This window comes from Myxocyprinus asiaticus, chromosome 17 (assembly GCF_019703515.2).
Source record: "Myxocyprinus asiaticus isolate MX2 ecotype Aquarium Trade chromosome 17, UBuf_Myxa_2, whole genome shotgun sequence".
Taxonomy (NCBI): domain Eukaryota; kingdom Metazoa; phylum Chordata; class Actinopteri; order Cypriniformes; family Catostomidae; genus Myxocyprinus; species Myxocyprinus asiaticus.
The window spans coordinates 31,530,001-31,547,348 of NC_059360.1; the positions used below are offsets into that span (position 1 = coordinate 31,530,001).

Here is a 17,348-nt window from a genome sequence, read left to right on the forward strand (position 1 = left end):
CAGCTCTGCCTCGGCACTTTTAATATTCCCTTACAACTCCACGAGTTCCTGTCCTTTGGACTTTTTGATGAATGAGGCATACTGTATGATCCGACCTCTAAGAACTGCCTTAAATGCCTCCCAAGCCAGCCCACAGAGGATACTGAGGACCAGTTGGTCTCAATATACACATTGATTTCAGCCTAACATTTGTTGGAATTCAGGATTTTGCAAAAGGGATACATTAAATCGCCAACTATATGATTTCTTTTTCTCCGTATGTGGCAACACCTCTAACTCACCAGTGCGTGATCCGAGACTAAGATGTTTCCAATTGAACAATCCACAACAGATGAAATTAGGGACTTAGATATATATAAAAAAATCTATTCTAGAATAAATCTTATGGACTGATGAAAAAAATGTATAGTCCCTACCAGATGGGTTCAAAAGTCTCCAAATATCTGTAAGACAAAGATTTTTACACATCCTGTGAAGCGTCAGTGTTGCTCTAGGGGGCTTGCACACTTTTGCTTCACTATGATCAAGGACTGAGTCCATCAATAGATTAAAGTCTCCTCCCAATATTATATCATGAGGAGTGCCAGCAGATTGCAACATCCCTTCAAGATCTATAAAAAAAACCCCCTGAACATCAACGTTAGGTGCGTAAATATTAGCCAAAATCAACCTTTGCCCCTGAATTTCTGCTAAAACAATAATGACTCTTCCTAATTTATCTTTAATCTGTTTGAGACATTTGAATTGTAGATGCTTGCTTATCAATGTAATGACTCCCCAGCTCTTACTTGAGCCAGCACTAAAGAAAACATGTCCACTCCATATCTTCCCAAATTTTTCAGCTTCCTGCGTGGAAAGATGCGTTTCTTGAAGAAACATCGTCATATTTCGTACGTTTAAGAAAATAAATAACCTTCCTTCTTTTTATGGGGTGCCCCAACCCATTCACATTCCACGTGGAGAGAGACAATCCACTCATATTAACATTTGACATTTTGACATATTAGAAAATATTGATTGTGTGTCAAAAACAAGATTATAAATACCACATTCCAACATTAGTGCAACAATGAAACCCTGAACTCAACCCATCCCCCCCCCCCCCAAAACCAAACAAACAGAAAAACGAAAAATGTGCACAATAACTCATCCCTCTAAACTAAAACAGTCCATGTACACCTACGAGAGCCCCCGCGACAACTTTGCCACCGGATTGCTCAAGTCTGGTGCTTCAATACAAATTTTGTGAGACAGAATTAAATAACAGAAGAAAATCTCAAACAAACTCCAGCCAATAGGCAGAATAAACACAAAGAACGTGCAGATTCATACACATACTGTCCAGAAGGTGTGTTCCTCCCGAAAACAAGCTCCAGCCTCTAGCGGAACCAACACAAAATAAATAAATTAAATAATAATAATAAAAAAAAACATTCAGTTTCCTCGGGCAGTCAAACGAATGTTCAGTGAGCCGACTGTTTCATAAGTGCAGCAGATGACCTAATTCTTCCAATGTTCTTCAAATGTTTTTTTCCACAAAACAAACTCCATCCAATAGGAGGCATAAGCACAAAGAACGTGCAGATTCATCCACAACTGTCCCGAAGGAGTGTTATTCCACAAAACAAACTCCAGCTGCTAGGCAGAACCAGCACAAAAAGAAACAAAGGCGGCACCCAGCTTCCTCGGACAGTCAAGTGAATGTTCAGTGAGTCAGGTCCACCTGGCTGCAAAGCAAGCGCCACACAATGACTTACTCATTCCCTTGACTTTATGAAGGACAATGCTTGTTGGGGACAAGTAAATACTTTGCGGCCATCCTTAGCATCTATTCTCAAACTGGCCGGGAACTTCAGTGTAAAAGCAACCCTCCGTCGATGCAAAAGTTTCTTGAAGGAGTGTTATTCCATAAAACAAACTCCAGCTGCTAGACGGAACCATCACAAAAAGAAACAAAAAAGGCACCCAGCTTCCTCAGACAGTCATGTGAATGTTCAGTGAGTCAAGCTCACTTGGGAGCAATGTGATTACACCATGGCTTACTCATTCCAATAACTTTATGAAGGACAATGCTTGCTGGGGACATGTAAATACTTTGCAGCCATCCTTAGTATCTATTCTCAGTTTGGCTGGAATCATCAGTAAAAAAGCGATCTTCCATTGATGTAACAGTTTCTTGCATTCCTTAAATCGATCACATTTCTCTCGTTAAATTCGCAAAGTCTGGGAACAAGAAAATGTTGTGGTTCTTCCAAGAAAGCCTTCCTTTACTCCACACCTCGTGTAATACGAGATCTTTATCGGATGATCCCAGAAATTTGGCCAGAATTTATCGGGGCCTGTCTCCCTCAGCAGATCTCCGAGCTCGCTCGATTTCCAGCTTATGGCCTGTTATGTTGAGCACACTCGGGAAGAGCTCGTCTAGGAATTTCACCATATCTCGGCCTTCTTCATTCTCAGGAATTCCAACAATTCGGACGTTGTTTCGCCGATTAACAACCGCCGCACCGTCCAAACCGAGTCCCCGGTCTGCGGCCCTGTCAGGGGTATCAGCTTGAGCACGTAAGTGTCTTTTAATGTCTCCAGAGCCCGAAGATTTTGAATTCTCTGACATATTTTCTTCATAGAACAGTTATGAAACAGAGTGTATCGAATCTCACCGGTTTATGACACAAAAATAATTAAAAACTAGCAAAGTTCCCAGAGCTCGCTGTTCACACGTCCGACCCTCGCATGGCACCACGCGACCCTCTCTTTGCCCACTCTAACCTTTTATTTTTATTTTTCTGTTTCAAAAGTGGCTTTTTCCTTTGCGATTCTTCCCATAAGGCCTGCACCCCTGAGTCTTCTCTTTACTCTTGTACATGAAACTGGTGTTGAGCGGGTAGAATTCAATGAAGCTGTCAGCTAAGGACATGTGAGGCATCTATTTCTATCTATATATATATGTGTGTGTGTGTGTGTGTATTTATATATATATATATATATATATATATATATGTGTATATATATATATATATATATATATATATGTATATATATATATACATACATACATACATACACACACACACACACACACACACACACACACACACACACACACACACTGATCAGCCACAACATTAAAACCACTGACAGGTGAAGTGAACAACATTGATTATATCGTTACAATGGCACCTGTAAAGGGGTGGGATATATTAGGCAGCAAGTCAGTTCTTGAATTTCATGTGTTGGAAGCAGTAAAATTGGGCAAGTGTAAGGATCTGATTGACTCTGACAATGGACAGATTGTGATGGCTAGATGACTGGGTCAGAGCATCTCCAAAATGGCAGGTCTTGTGGGGTGTTCCTGGTATGCCGTGGTTAATACCTACCAAAAGTGGTCCAAGGAAGGACAACCGGTAAACTGGTGACAGGGTCAGGGGTGCCCAAGGCTCACTGATGTGTGTGGGGAGCGAAGGCTAGCCCATCTGGTCCAATCCCACAGAAGAGCTTCTGTAGCACAAACTGCTGTAAAACGTAATGCTGGCCATGACAGAAAGGTGTCAGAACACACAGGGTGCATCGCAGCTTGCTGCATATGGGGCTGCGTAGCCCCATCTGCAGTGCTCATGCTGACCCCTGTCCACTGCCGAAAGCGCCTACAATGGGCACGAGCATCAGAATTGGACCATGGAGCAATGGAAGAAGGTGGCCTGGTCTGATGAATCACATTTTCTTTTAGATCATGTGGATGGCCGGGTGCGTGTGCATCATTTACCTGGGGAAGAGATGGCAACAGGATGCACCATGGAAAGAAGGCAGGCCGGTGGAGACAGTGTGATGCTCTGGGCAATGTTCTGCTGGGAAACCTTGGGTCCTGGCATTCATGTGGATGTTACTTTGACACGTACCACCTGCCTAAAGATTATTGCAGACCACGTACACCCCTTCATGGCAACGGTTTTCCCTGATGGCAGTGGCCTCTTTCAGCAGGATAATGCACCCTGCCACACTGCAACAATTGTTCAGGAATGGTTTGAGGAACATGAGAAAGAGTTCAAGGTGTTGACTTGGCCCCCAAATTCCCCAGATCTCAATCTGATTGAGCATCTATGGGATGTGATGGACCAACAAGTCCGATCCATGGAGGCCCCACATTGCAACTTACAGGACTTAAAGGATCTGCTGCTAATATCATGGTGCCAGATACCACAGGACACCTTCAGAAATCTTGTGGAGTCCATGCCTCGACGGGTCAGAGCTGTTTTGGAGGCACGAGGGGGACCTACACAATATTAGGCAGGTGGTTTTAAAATATATATATACTATATATATATATATATATATATATATATATATATATATATATATATATATATATACACACAGGTGCATCTCAATAAATTAGAATGTCATGGAAAAGTTCATTTATTTCAGTAATTCAAGTCAAATTGTGAAACTCGTGTATTAAATAAATTCAATGCACACAGACTGAAGTAGTTTAAGTCTTTAGTTCTTTTAATTGTGATGATTTTGGCTTACATTTAACAAAAACCCACCAATTCACTATCTCAAAAAATTAGAATATGGTGACATGCCAATCAGCTAATCAGCTCAAAACACCTGCAAATGTTTCCTGAGCCTTCAAAATGGTCTCTCAGTTTGGTTCACTAGGCTACACAATCATGGGGAAGACTGCTGATCTGACAGTTTGTCCAGAAGACAATCATTGACACACTTCACAAGGAGGGTAAGCCACAAACATTCATTGCCAAAGAAGCTGGCTGTTCACAGAGTGCTGTATCCGAGCATGTAAACAGAAAGTTGAGTGGAAGGAAAAAGTGTGGAAGAAAAAGATGCACAACCAACCGAGAGAACCGCAGCTTTATGAGGATTGTCAAGCAAAATCGATTCAAGAATTTGGGTGAACTTCACAAGGAATGGACTGAGGCTGGGGTCAAGGCATCAAGAGCCACCACACACAGACATGTCAAGGAATTTGGCTACAGTTGTCGTATTCCTCTTGTTAAGCCACTCCTGAACCACAGACAACGTCAGAGGCGTCTTACCTGGGCTAAGGAGAAGAAGAACTGGACTGTTGCCCAGTGGTCCAAAGTCCTCTTTTCAGATGAGAGCAAGTTTTGTATTTCATTTGGAAACCAAGGTCCTAGAGTCTGGAGGAAGGGTGGAGAAGCTCATGGCCCAAGTTGCTTGAAGTCCAGTGTTAAGTTTCCACAGTCTGTGATGATTTGGGGTGCAATGTCATCTGCTGGTGTTGGTCCATTGTGTTTTTTGAAAACCAAAGTCACTGCACCCGTTTACCAAGAAATTTTGGAGCACTTCATGCTTCCTTCTGCTGACCAGCTTTTTAAAGATGCTGATTTCATTTTCCAGCAGGATTTGGCACCTGCCCACACTGCCAAAAGCACCAAAAGTTGGTTAAATGACCATGGTGTTGGTGTGCTTGACTGGCCAGCAAACTCACCAGACCTGAACCCCATAGAGAATCTGTGGGGTATTGTCAAGAGGAAAATGAGAAACAAGAGACCAAAAAATGCAGATGAGCTGAAGGCCACTGTCAAAGAAACCTGGGCTTCCATACCACCTCAGCAGTGCCACAAACTGATCACCTCCATGCCACGCCGAATTGAGGCAGTAATTAAAGCAAAAGGAGCCCCTACCAAGTATTGAGTACATATACAGTAAATGAACATACTTTCCAGAAGGCCAACAATTCACTAAAAATGTTTTTTTTTTATTGGTCTTATGATGTATTCTAATTTTTTGAGATAGTGAATTGGTGGGTTTATGTTAAATGTGAGCCAAAATCATCACAATTAAAAGAACCAAAGACTTAAACTACTTCAGTCTGTGTGCACTGAATTTATTTAATACACGAGTTTCACAATTTGAGTTGAATTACTGAAATAAATGAACTTTTCCACGACATTCTAATTTATTGAGATGCACCTGTATATATGAACACAAAGGTACTAAAAATGGTGTCAACGCAAAAAGTACATAAAAAACTCTGTGATATTTCTCAACTAAAAATAAGTGACTAGAAATGTCTATTAGGTGCAGCTGAATAAAAGTGGACATTGAGAGTCAAATGCAGAAAGCAAATGCCTAAATGGAAATAAACACAGATTTCAGTGAATAGTGTAGAATGACAAACTGTCCTCTCGCCTTATCTCCAGTTCCAGTCAACTAGCAATCTTGAAAGAGTTTGCAACATCATCAAAGCCGGCCATTTGATAGGATTCTCACACTGCACCCAATCAATCTGAGGAATACAGCAGCCCAGACATGTAACAAAGCTCAAATAGATTTACAAATGGGGTTGTAGGGGGATAAGCCCTTGCACAGGATTACATATTGATTTTAAACATACAAAAAAGCTTATCATATAAAACCGTAACAACAAAACTGGGGAACCTATGCAGAAATCCCTCTGCAAAAAGAAGCGTCCACTTTCAAATATAACACCCCGGAGTGCACGACGCATTTCAGGAAAGAAAGAAATAGGGAGAAGGAAGTGGTGGGGGGGAATAACAATTTGAGAGAAAGTGTGTGTGTGCATGGCAGGCAGATAAAAAGGGCAAACAGGATCAATTTGGAGACAGAGAAATAGGAGTCATGGCATATTGTGGAAGGCCTCGCTACTTTTCTTTCCCTTTCCACAGTGGAGCGGAGACTGAAGGGGTTATCACTTAGCTGACATTAACACTCGGCCTATTTGCTTTACACATTTAACAGAATCCTTGGCGTCTTTTCAACCTGCCTTTATACGGCGTGTTAAAATATCTACAATATTTCACTCTCCCTTTGTGATGTTCACAGGCTTCAGATCTAATGCTTAATGCAACAGGCATCAAGTGCATCTTAATTCAGTGAATGATGATCCCTTTTTCATCAATATTAATAGATAATAAAAAAGAAATACCTAGACCATCTGGCAAAGGTTGTTACATATGTTATGCCAGTCTGACATACTAGTAAATTTACTGTGCATTCATCAAAACATTTTGGGACACCTCAGAACTGTGAAATCAAACACCTTTTGAGAGCTTGTCAATACATAAAATCTAACTATTTATCCAAACTAGTTCCCCCCCAAAATTAAGATTTTATCATTATTTACTCAGCCTCATGTCATTCCAAACCTGTTATGACCTACCTTCTTCCATGGTTGTTCTATCCCATGCAATGAAAGTAAATGTATTCAGGCTGTCATTCTGCCTAATATCTCCTTTTTGCATTTCACCGAAAAAAGAAAGTCATACGGGTTTGGATTGACAGCTTAGGTGAAACAAACATTCATAACACGCACTAAATGCTAACCAAACCTCTCCAAGACACCTGTACCAGCCTTCAGTATTCAGTAGCACTCATCTCTGGCACACACCAGGTTATGCTGGCTGTAGATGCCATGAGGTCGAGGAGGGGTGAGTGAATCAGCCAAAGAGTGTGTGCTGATATGAAAGTGTGTGTCTGTCTGAACGCCTCGGCTACACTTCCACTGTCATAAGCTGACCAAGCAAATCAGCAATTACCTGTCTGCACTGGCTGGGTGCGAGAGCCCGTCAGGGCTCCAAATAAGAAACTGATGCACGAACCTCCTCACCAGCAGTTCAGAACTCCCTCTGACTCACTTCAGAAACATCCTGACTCTAAATGCCATGTGCTCAGCCTCATGGAAGAAAGAGAGAGTGATAAAGTGAGAGAGAGAGAAAAAATGACTGATAATTCAATAGGTAGCAGTGTGTGGAGTTATAGGGATGTTACAAGCAGTAGGGACTGAATCCCACTGCCGTGGACAGGCCCTCTCAACACTGCACATCCAGACCAATATTTGGAACTCACTCCATTTCCTGTTTTCAGAACATGTTTGCTGATAAGTGGACACAAGGTCGAGGCACTTCAACATTTGAGATGCACTGAACATTATTAGCTGTTAACAGCCCAGTATTTAGCATTCAGTATCATAGAAGCTCTCTTCATGGAGGAATATATTTAAAGTCATATTCCACCCCCCATCATTTTCTTACCTTAATGTTGCTCCAAACACGTATGTCTTGCTTTCTTCTGTGGAGCACAAAAGATGTTATGCAAATTGTTAGGGACTGACAACCTCAGTCACCATTCACTTTTCAATTCTGGATATTTTGTCCATACTAAAAAGATTATATACTTAATGAAAGTGTATGATGACTGAGGCTGCCCAAAATCTGCTCATCTGATTTTGTCTTCCATAGAAAGAAAGTCATTCAGGTTTGGAACATGAGGGTAAGTAAATTATGCCAGAATTTTCATTTTTGAATGAACTATTTTGAAAATATATAAATGAATAAACATAACTGAGTCTGTCATTGTCCTAAACATCTCCTTTTGTGTTCCACAGAGGAAAAAAGTCATACAGGTTTGGAACAACATGAGGGTAAGTAAATGATGCCAGAATCTTCACTTTTGGGTGAACTATCCCTTTAAGGAACATAAAAAAAAAAAAATATTGAGAATAACTTTGTTAATGTGCATCAGTGAAGCCCTGAAGGTGAGAAAGCAGACAACAGAACACAGTCATCCCCACTGCGTGGCGTCTTCCAAGCAAACCACTGCATCACAATAAAAGCGTATAGGGAGCTGTGCTCTCTGCTTGGCTATTCATGTCCACTGTCAACCTCTTCTAACTAATTAGAATTGATTTATGATGGATCAGCTAGTTTATCAGGTGCAGAAAGAAATTACCATGGCTAGCCAAGGGGTGAGAGGGTCACCATCGAATTGTAAAATCAATTTGCATTGATTGTAAAAGGTTCATTTTGAGAAAGAGGACAGTCAAAAGGATTAAATTTTACCAGACAACTTTGATATCACACAATAGGCTTTATTTTTTACCTTCCTTACCTGTCTGTATAACACACTCTCAAAAAGCTTACAAAATTCACCCATGTCCTCTGGTGCCCCGGGGCGCATCACACAGATTTAATATCGACGCAGACATGACATCTGCACCTATTGCTGCAACACCTCAGATTTTTATTCCAAATCATCTACAATCCAAGGCAGAATCTGTAAAAAGACTGTAAGCTATCAGAGGACTCTGAAACAATCACTAACACTTTCAAAACAGTATGTGCAGTGGGTGGAGCAACAGTGGAGGTGTCAAAGAGCAAGTAGTGGGCAAGTTTAATTAAGCAGAAGAGGATCTTTGTCTTTCACAGAGAGGCTCTCAAATTCACCCCCAAATCCCTCTTTCACTCCCTCTTACCTTCAATTGCCAGCATTGCCCTTAATTCTCGGTTCAGCAGCTCAAAGCGTCTCTCCAGATCATGTTCCTTCTCCCTGGGCAAGTTGTAAAAGTTCATCAATATGTTAATTACTAAATCATTAAACACTTAAAGAAACCTTTAATAAACATTGATTCGTGAACTTGCCAACACCTTCCCCACCTCACATTAATCTACTGCAAATAAGTGATACACAAACCGGAACAGAGGGGCTGCTTGGGCTAGGAAATGGTCGGGGGAACGGGTGGGTGGGGTATCAAGCAGCAAATTAAATTTCACCACTTTAAAATGTATTGGAAATGAGCTAACTCTGTCCCTAATAGAATTTGTCCTTCACAGCCTGTTCAGTGACTAAAAAGAAATGAAAGAGAAATTATCAAGGCCCTTTTAATTGAGCACTTAAAAAGCCTTTTTCTAGTGATATAATGTGATTAGAATACTTCAATCTGTCATTTGTGAGAGCTTTGAAACTGTCTCTTTTTTCTCCTCCTCTCTCTCTCTCTCTCGTGTTCTTTATGCAGAATGAACAGAAGCCCAGATTTTTAAACGTCTCACTCTCACTTTTGAAGAAAAGGATGAAAGGTTTTCAAAAAATGAACATTATCATCTTTTTAGCAACAAAATAACTGTGAAAGTAGTTAAAAAAAGAGGGTAAATAATGTCGGTTATTGCCATAATGGCTTCCTCTTTTAGGTGAATGAAGTCATTTTTTTTTTTTTTTCGATCCAGTTCTCATAATGGGTGGAATAATACACTCTTTGAAATCACATTATTGCAGATGCATCCATTCCGATATGGTATTTTGTCAGTTTTACAGGGGACGACCGTCAGGGGTGGGGCGGGAGTGAATAAGGGGCCTGACTGTCTGACTGGGCTCAGGTCCCCAGGGAAAATCATTTCAAGTGTGGGTCTCAACATATTATAATTGTGTGTGCTTAGAGACCTCTGCTTCCATTGGTAAATGTGAGAAATAGAGAGAGAGAGAGCGAAAGGTTAAATGTGAACTCACAGCAGAGAGAGCTGGTTCTGTCGGCGGATCAGAGCGTTCTTCTTGTTGACCAGCATGAACCATTCCTGCATCATGGCTTCCTCCTCTTCCTTATTATTCCCTGAAAACACAAATACAAAAGAACTCTAGGGTGTCATACTTTATTAAATAACATTCTTCACGTCACAGTATAAATATCATTGTATTACATGTTTGGTAATGTCTGGTAATTTAAACTAGGGTTGATGTGTTTAATAGTCTCTTAGGGTCCAATTATTTTCGGTGTCATGATCTTTATGTGCCGGCACAACTAAACAAATAACCAAATGTTTATTTCTGATTTTGTTCATAGAGATAAAAACTCCCACTAATTACCAAGACATAATAGACATGTGCGTTTCCACCCTGAAAGAATAAAAAAATGAAAACTGTCATCATTTACTCACCTTCATTTAGTTTCAAACCTGTATAACCTTCTTCCGTGGAAAACAAAAGAAGAAAAAAAGCTGGCCTTAGTCACAATTCACATTCATTGCATCTACTGAAAATTGACTGAGGTTGTCATTCTGCCTGACATCTCCTTTTATGTTCCATGGAAGAAAGTCGAATCAGTTTGGAATGACATTAGGATGAGTAAATGATGACATAATTTTCATTTTTGGATGAACTATCCCTTTTAGACTCAATACAAAAATGTACTTTTAAAGTTTCATTGTGGCCTTTACACACATCATCCTTTAGAGAGAAACACTCTCTCACACACACAAACACAGACTCTTGACCGACTTTCTCTGGCACGGTTAAGCACTTTTCTCACACCTCAGAGTATAAAGTGCATCAAATGAGATTATCTGACAGGCTTTTCTCAACATCACAGACTGACATGCACGTTAGGAAGCCATCCAGATGTGTGTTCACTATATCTAAATATAAGACACTTCACAAGGTACTGCCATTGTCAGTAAAACAGAGATGCTGCTGGATTAAGGATAGGATTAATGCAGGCTGTTTATTTTCCTGCACTGCCTGGGATTAAAGCCTTAACTCTGGGGTCTTTGTGTAGCCTCCGAGCTTCACAAACTGCAGATCCAATGCATTCAAAATGCACTGATATGTTCTATGCCTGAGGCCTTCATGTAAAGATGCCATAGTTACACAGTTGGAAATTGCAGGTGGGGCTCCACCCTTTGCTCAGGGCGTTTGACAAGTATGGGAGAGCAACTCCAAACAACATGGTTTAATTGTCAGTTTAAAAACCAATTTTTAAAAATCAATGGCACATAACTGAGGGTATTTTATATACAGTGGCCCCCAAAAGTATTTGGACACTTACAGTAATGTGTGAATGCCATTACATTAGATTAGTTTGCATTTTTCGAAAGATAGCACATTTTTCAAGCAAACATTTCAAACAAAGGAGTTTGTCAAATTTAAATGAAAAAACAATTAATCTGCTGTTCAAAATAAAGACAACATATTGGGACACTTTCTGGTTGTCAAACATTGTGGAACATGTCCATAGTTAATGTGAGCAACTACACCTGTGTGAACTTGAGAGGAAAAGACTGCATACTGTACATCCACTAAAAATCAAATTGGGACAAGTTGGTTATAAGTAATTGCAGAAATGCTGAGAAAAGTGAAGTTAGTTCTAAGAAAAGGTCCAGCATCATTTGTTTGAATATGCCACTTGGTTTGATATTATGTTATGTATTGCAATTACATTAATATATTTAAGTGTCCAAACACTTTTTGTGGCACACACACACACACACGCAATAGGACTGTGAACTGATTCAACTTTTTAAATGAATTTATCACACAGTTTTCTGTAATTAATCGTGATTATTATTAAAACAAACATTAAAAAGTAATCATAAATATATTTTGTTTATACTTTGTCTCAAAGAATTTGCAAAAAATTGGTTAGTCATCATTTTTTATTTTATTTTAATATGATCAAAGGGTACATTGCCAATGCATTATTATACACACAGATATAAAATAAATTGAATGCTGAAGTTTAAAATCTCAAAACTGTTATTTTCTCTGGCTGCTGTTCAGTCTTTATTGTGCACATGCTGGGTCTCTCTCGCACAGTTTTGCTTTTGTTCAGATGACATTGAGTGAGTGTTTTCGGGTGATGCGAACTGATACGGCAGCTTGCCCATAACTGTAACACACCTGGTTCACAACTTGCGGAAAATTGAAAGGAAATAATCTGAAAATTTGAAAAAACTATTCATACACGAGCACGATAACTTCACGGATCTACTTCAGTGTGACTGATATCAACATGCAGCAAGATAGATTAGAAGCAAAAACATCTGAAGCTCAGGTTAATACAGGAAATCCACTATAATAATGGATAATTCTGCCCGAAATGTTGCGTCTGTGCTTAGATTAAAATTCAGCTGCATCTGGGAGAAACAGCGCAGCATTTTTTCATGCTTTTTTTGTCTTTTCTAACTTTGTTGTGCTTTAATATCATGCAATAACACAGTGATAGATGCATGTTGTCATGAAATCAGAGACCATCCCCTCCAAATCCGAAAACAAGTGGTCACAGGGGATGCATTTAGTGACCAGATGTAAACATTGATGTGTCTGGCCTGACCACATGTGATCGGATCACCCGAAACGTATCATAATAGGTGTAAACGGGGTCATATACTGTGTGTGTGTGTGTGTGTGTGTGTGTGTATATATATATATATAAATAGGGTTGTAACGGTTCGAATTTCTCACGGTTTGGTTTGTATCACAATTTAAGGGTCACGGTTTCGGTACGTTTCAGTATTTGCTTTGTTAAAAAAAAATATTACTGCCAAATTCAAAGAATAATGTATTTGGTATACACTTCAACAGGTTTGCCCTTAAATAACAATCATTGTTTTACAACAGTAACCATAGTTTAACCATGTTATTTGTAGTAAAATCATAGTAACCACAATATAAACATGGTTACTGTCATGGTTACAATATATAGTAAAATCATGGTTACTATATAGAAACTACAGTATTACTGTTATAAAACCATGATTTCTGCTCAGAAAACCATGGTGACAGCAGTCAATATTACTATAGTGAAACCATGGTTAATTTTAACTAAAAAAACCAAAACATTTTCTCTAATTACTAAATACGCTACATGCATCAACATAAAGTGCACTTCAAACTCATCTCAACATATTCAATATTCGGAAGCTGTACATCACTATAGAAGGAATAACCTTGCTATTAGAAGGGATGTTGTGATAATGCTGCTTGAGTATTTTAATCATTCATGGAAATCCCACATGAACACCCCAAACACTTTAGTTATTGTTTCATATCTGTCTGAATTAGCATGGTGTATCTGCTTAAAAATGGAAGGGAGTGTGTGCAGTTTCGGCTCACCTGCGGCTCTTTCCCGGGATAATGTCGGCGTAAATTATTAATCATGTATCAATGTATTACTATAACAGCATCTTAATGCCATTAATCAAAGCGCATCATTGACGCCTGTGATAGATTACAGCCGCGCAAGGAAACAGGAAGAATTTGCGTGCACGTTTTAAATAAACCCTCACGTGCATTATTGACATATATTACCAGTATATAGAGCTCGTGTCGAGCAATGTCTGCAAACAGTGCCTGTTTTGTAAACGTCTTTTGACCATCGCTGTTGTAATTGACTGCAAAAAGAAAATGTTACCAGAAAGGAAAAACGCAGGGGGCTTCTCTATCAGCGTTTCATTTTCTCCACTTGCCATTTAAACTACACACAACACTTGCAGAACAGTGATGTCATCAAGTTGACCCACGTGAATCACAGGTGGAGCATATCCATTTACAGATCCATTCAGGTGCATTAGCGGAGGTTGTAACTGTGCCTGTCTATTTGACACTTTGTTTTCTTGACCAAAACTTGTTCTCCAGATGCGTCATTAAACGTGAGGTGAAACGACCGCAGTGTCAATGCTTCCCGAACCATGGGTGGTGAACGGTACGGTTCGTTTTTTACCGAGAACCGTTACATAAGAACCGTTAGTATTTGGTAGCATTGCCTTTAATTGTTTAACTTGGGTCAAACATTTTGGGTAACCTTCCACAGTAAGTTGCTAGAATTTTGGCCCATTCCTCCAGACAGAACTGGTGTCACTGAGTCAGGTTTGTAGGCCTCCTTGCTCGCACACGCTTTTTTCAATTCTGCCCACAAATTTTCTATCAGATTGGAGGTCAGGGTTGTGTGATGGCCACTCCAATACCTTGACTTTGTTGTCCTTAAGCCATTTTGCTACAACTTTTGAGGTATGCTTGGGGTCACTGTCCATTTGGAAGACCCATTTGCGACAAGCTTTAACTTCCTGGCTGATGTCTTGAGATGTTGCTACAATATATCCACATAATTTTCCTTCCTCATGATGCCATCTGTTTTGTGAAGTGCACCAGTCCCTCCTGCAGCAAAGCACCCCCACAGCATGATCCTGCCACCACCATGCTTCATGGTTGGGATGGTGTTCTTTGGCTTGCAAGCCTCACCCTTTTTTCCTCCAAACATAACGATGGTCATTATGGCCAAACAGTTAAAAAAAATTTCAGCAGACCAGAAGACATTTCTCTAAAAAGTAAGATCTTTGTCCCCATGTGTACTTGCAAACTGTAGTCTGGCTTTTTTATGGCGGTTTTGGCGCATTGGCTACTTCCTTGCTGAGCAGCCTTTCAGGTTATAGTCGACATAGGACTCGTTTTACTGTGGATATAGATACTTGTCTATCTGTTTCCTCCAGCATCTTCAAAAGGTATTTTGCTCTTGTTCTGGGATTGATTTGCACTTTTCGCACAAAACTACGTTCATCTCTAGGAGACAGATGTGTCTCCTTCCCGAGCGGTATTATGTTTGCGTGGTCCCGTGGTGTTTATACTTGCGTACTATTGTTTGTACAGATGAACATGGTACATTCAGGTGTTTGGAAATTGCTCCCAAGGATAAATTAGACTTGTGGAGGTCCACAATTTTTTTTCTGAGGTCTTGGCTGATTTCTTTTGATTTTTAACCATGATGTCAAGCAAAGAGGCTTGAGTTTGAAGGCAGGCCTTAAAATACATCCACAGGTACACCTCCAATTCAGTACACCTCCTATCAGAAGCTAATTGGCTTATTGCCTAAAGGCTTGACATTATTTTCTGGAATTTTCCAAGCTGCTTAAAGGCACAGTTAACTTAGTGTATGTAAACTTCTGACCCACTGGAATTGTGATATAGTCAATTAAATGTGAAACAATCTGTCTGTAAACAATTGATGGAAAAATTACTTGTGTCATGCCTAAGTAGATGTCCTAAACGACTTGCCAAAACTATAGTTTGTTAATATGAAATCTGTGGAGTGGTTAAAAAAATGAGTTTTAATGACTTCAACCTAAGTGTATGTAAACTTCTGACTTCAACTGTGTATATATATATATATATATATATATATATATATATATATATATATATATATATATACACACACACACACACACACACACACACACACACACACACACATTTATAATTTGGCCAAGTGATGCCATCTTGTTTCAAATATTTTTTTGACATCTGAAGATATGAAAGGAAAGCTGACACTATGGAGTTGGTGAGTTGGGTAGTTTAGGCCAGGAGTCAGCCGTGGGGTTAAACAGTTAACTGGGCTCAGGGAAAATGACTCTGATGGCAATATTCTGAGCATTTTTGTGACACTAATTATGTCTTTGAAGAGGGATGAAAGAGGAGAAGAGATGAAAGATCATTTAAGCTTATGTAATCACAACACCTACTCTATGCCCCTCTGATACCTGTCTGTTCCTGACAGCATCAACAACAGCATTAGCATCTGTATAGAAAAACACTCTCTTTTTTACTAATGTGATGACTTCAAGCTTAACTTTGTAGCTTTGAGTTGTGTCAGATGAGAATTACAGCATTACAAGTTGTTTAAGTATGTGTGCATTAGATTGCTCATGGATGATATTCATGAGCACTTAAAGCATAGTTCACACAAAAAATGAAATCATCTTTTACTTATTCTCAAGTTGCTGTATATGTATAACATTCTTTCCACCATTAAACATAAAAGGAGATTTTAGACACAATGTAAGCCTCTGTCACCATTTACTTTTATTGTATCTTTTTACATAAAATCAAAGTCAATTACGACTTTGCCTAACATCTCCTTTTGTGTTCCATGGAAGAAAGTCATATGGTTTTGGAACATCATAAGGGCGAGTAAATGATGACAGAATAAAATGTTTTGGGTGAACTCTTCCTTGTGTACATAGCTGCCATCAGTTTCAGAGAAGAGATAAATTGTGTCTAAAATACTCCAGGTAAAAGTCAAATACAAAAATATTTTTTTTTTGCTATTGATTTTCATATTTAAGAGGTTATACAAGCAGCATGACAGTGTTTGTCTGTCTGTGTGCACAGAGCCATTATGAGGTCTTTAACAAGTCTGTTGTGGGAACTAGCGCCTTGGATCTTTCTTTTATTATCTTGCTGTTGCTTGGCACCATGTGACTGCGACGCTGGTCATGTGAGAGAGACAAATCCGCTAGCCACAACAAAGCCAGTGGCAGCCCCCAGTGGGATGACGGCTCTGTCACTCACCCCCCCAAAACTCGACAACCCTCCACCAGGGTAGTCACTCTCATGTCTGCAAGCGCCAGATGTGTGAAATTTTGTATTTGATGACAACGCAAATTAGACAAGGAAAAAAGGGGGTCTGGGACTTGGGAATCAAGCCTGGATTATTGTAGTCAACTTTTAAATAGTGCAGCTTGGAACGGATAAAGTGTGCAGTGACAGGTCATTGTAGCGATGCACAGACAAATGAAACAAGCAAATAATAAATGGTAATATTAAGCTTGTGTGACATTGTAAGGGAATGACGGATTAAGAGTCGCATCCTGGAGGGCATTGCTGGAGCTTCAGCACTGACAGCATGAAAGAAGTGCTTGATTTACCATTAAAACAAACAGCGTGATGTCTGAAAAAGATGTCCAAAGACAAGCTTACAGATCTTTAAATTTTGGATAAAGATTCCTTAAATTTAAAAACATATA

The 17,348-nt window shown here is 39.6% G+C and overlaps 1 protein-coding gene across 4 annotated transcripts in view; it reads right to left on the minus strand.

Moving 5' to 3' along the window:
- LOC127455592 (EH domain-binding protein 1-like) overlaps positions 1-17,348 on the minus strand; it is a 201,184-nt gene that overhangs the window by 7,359 nt on the left and 176,477 nt on the right. For all 4 annotated transcript variants that reach the window (XM_051723615.1, XM_051723616.1, XM_051723614.1 and 1 more), the window contains 2 exons: positions 10,285-10,384; positions 9,257-9,330 (listed from right to left, as the gene is read on the minus strand). In XM_051723615.1, the coding sequence (XP_051579575.1) occupies positions 9,257-9,330; positions 10,285-10,384 (174 nt within the window). The remainder of the gene's footprint in view (positions 1-9,256; positions 9,331-10,284; positions 10,385-17,348) is intronic.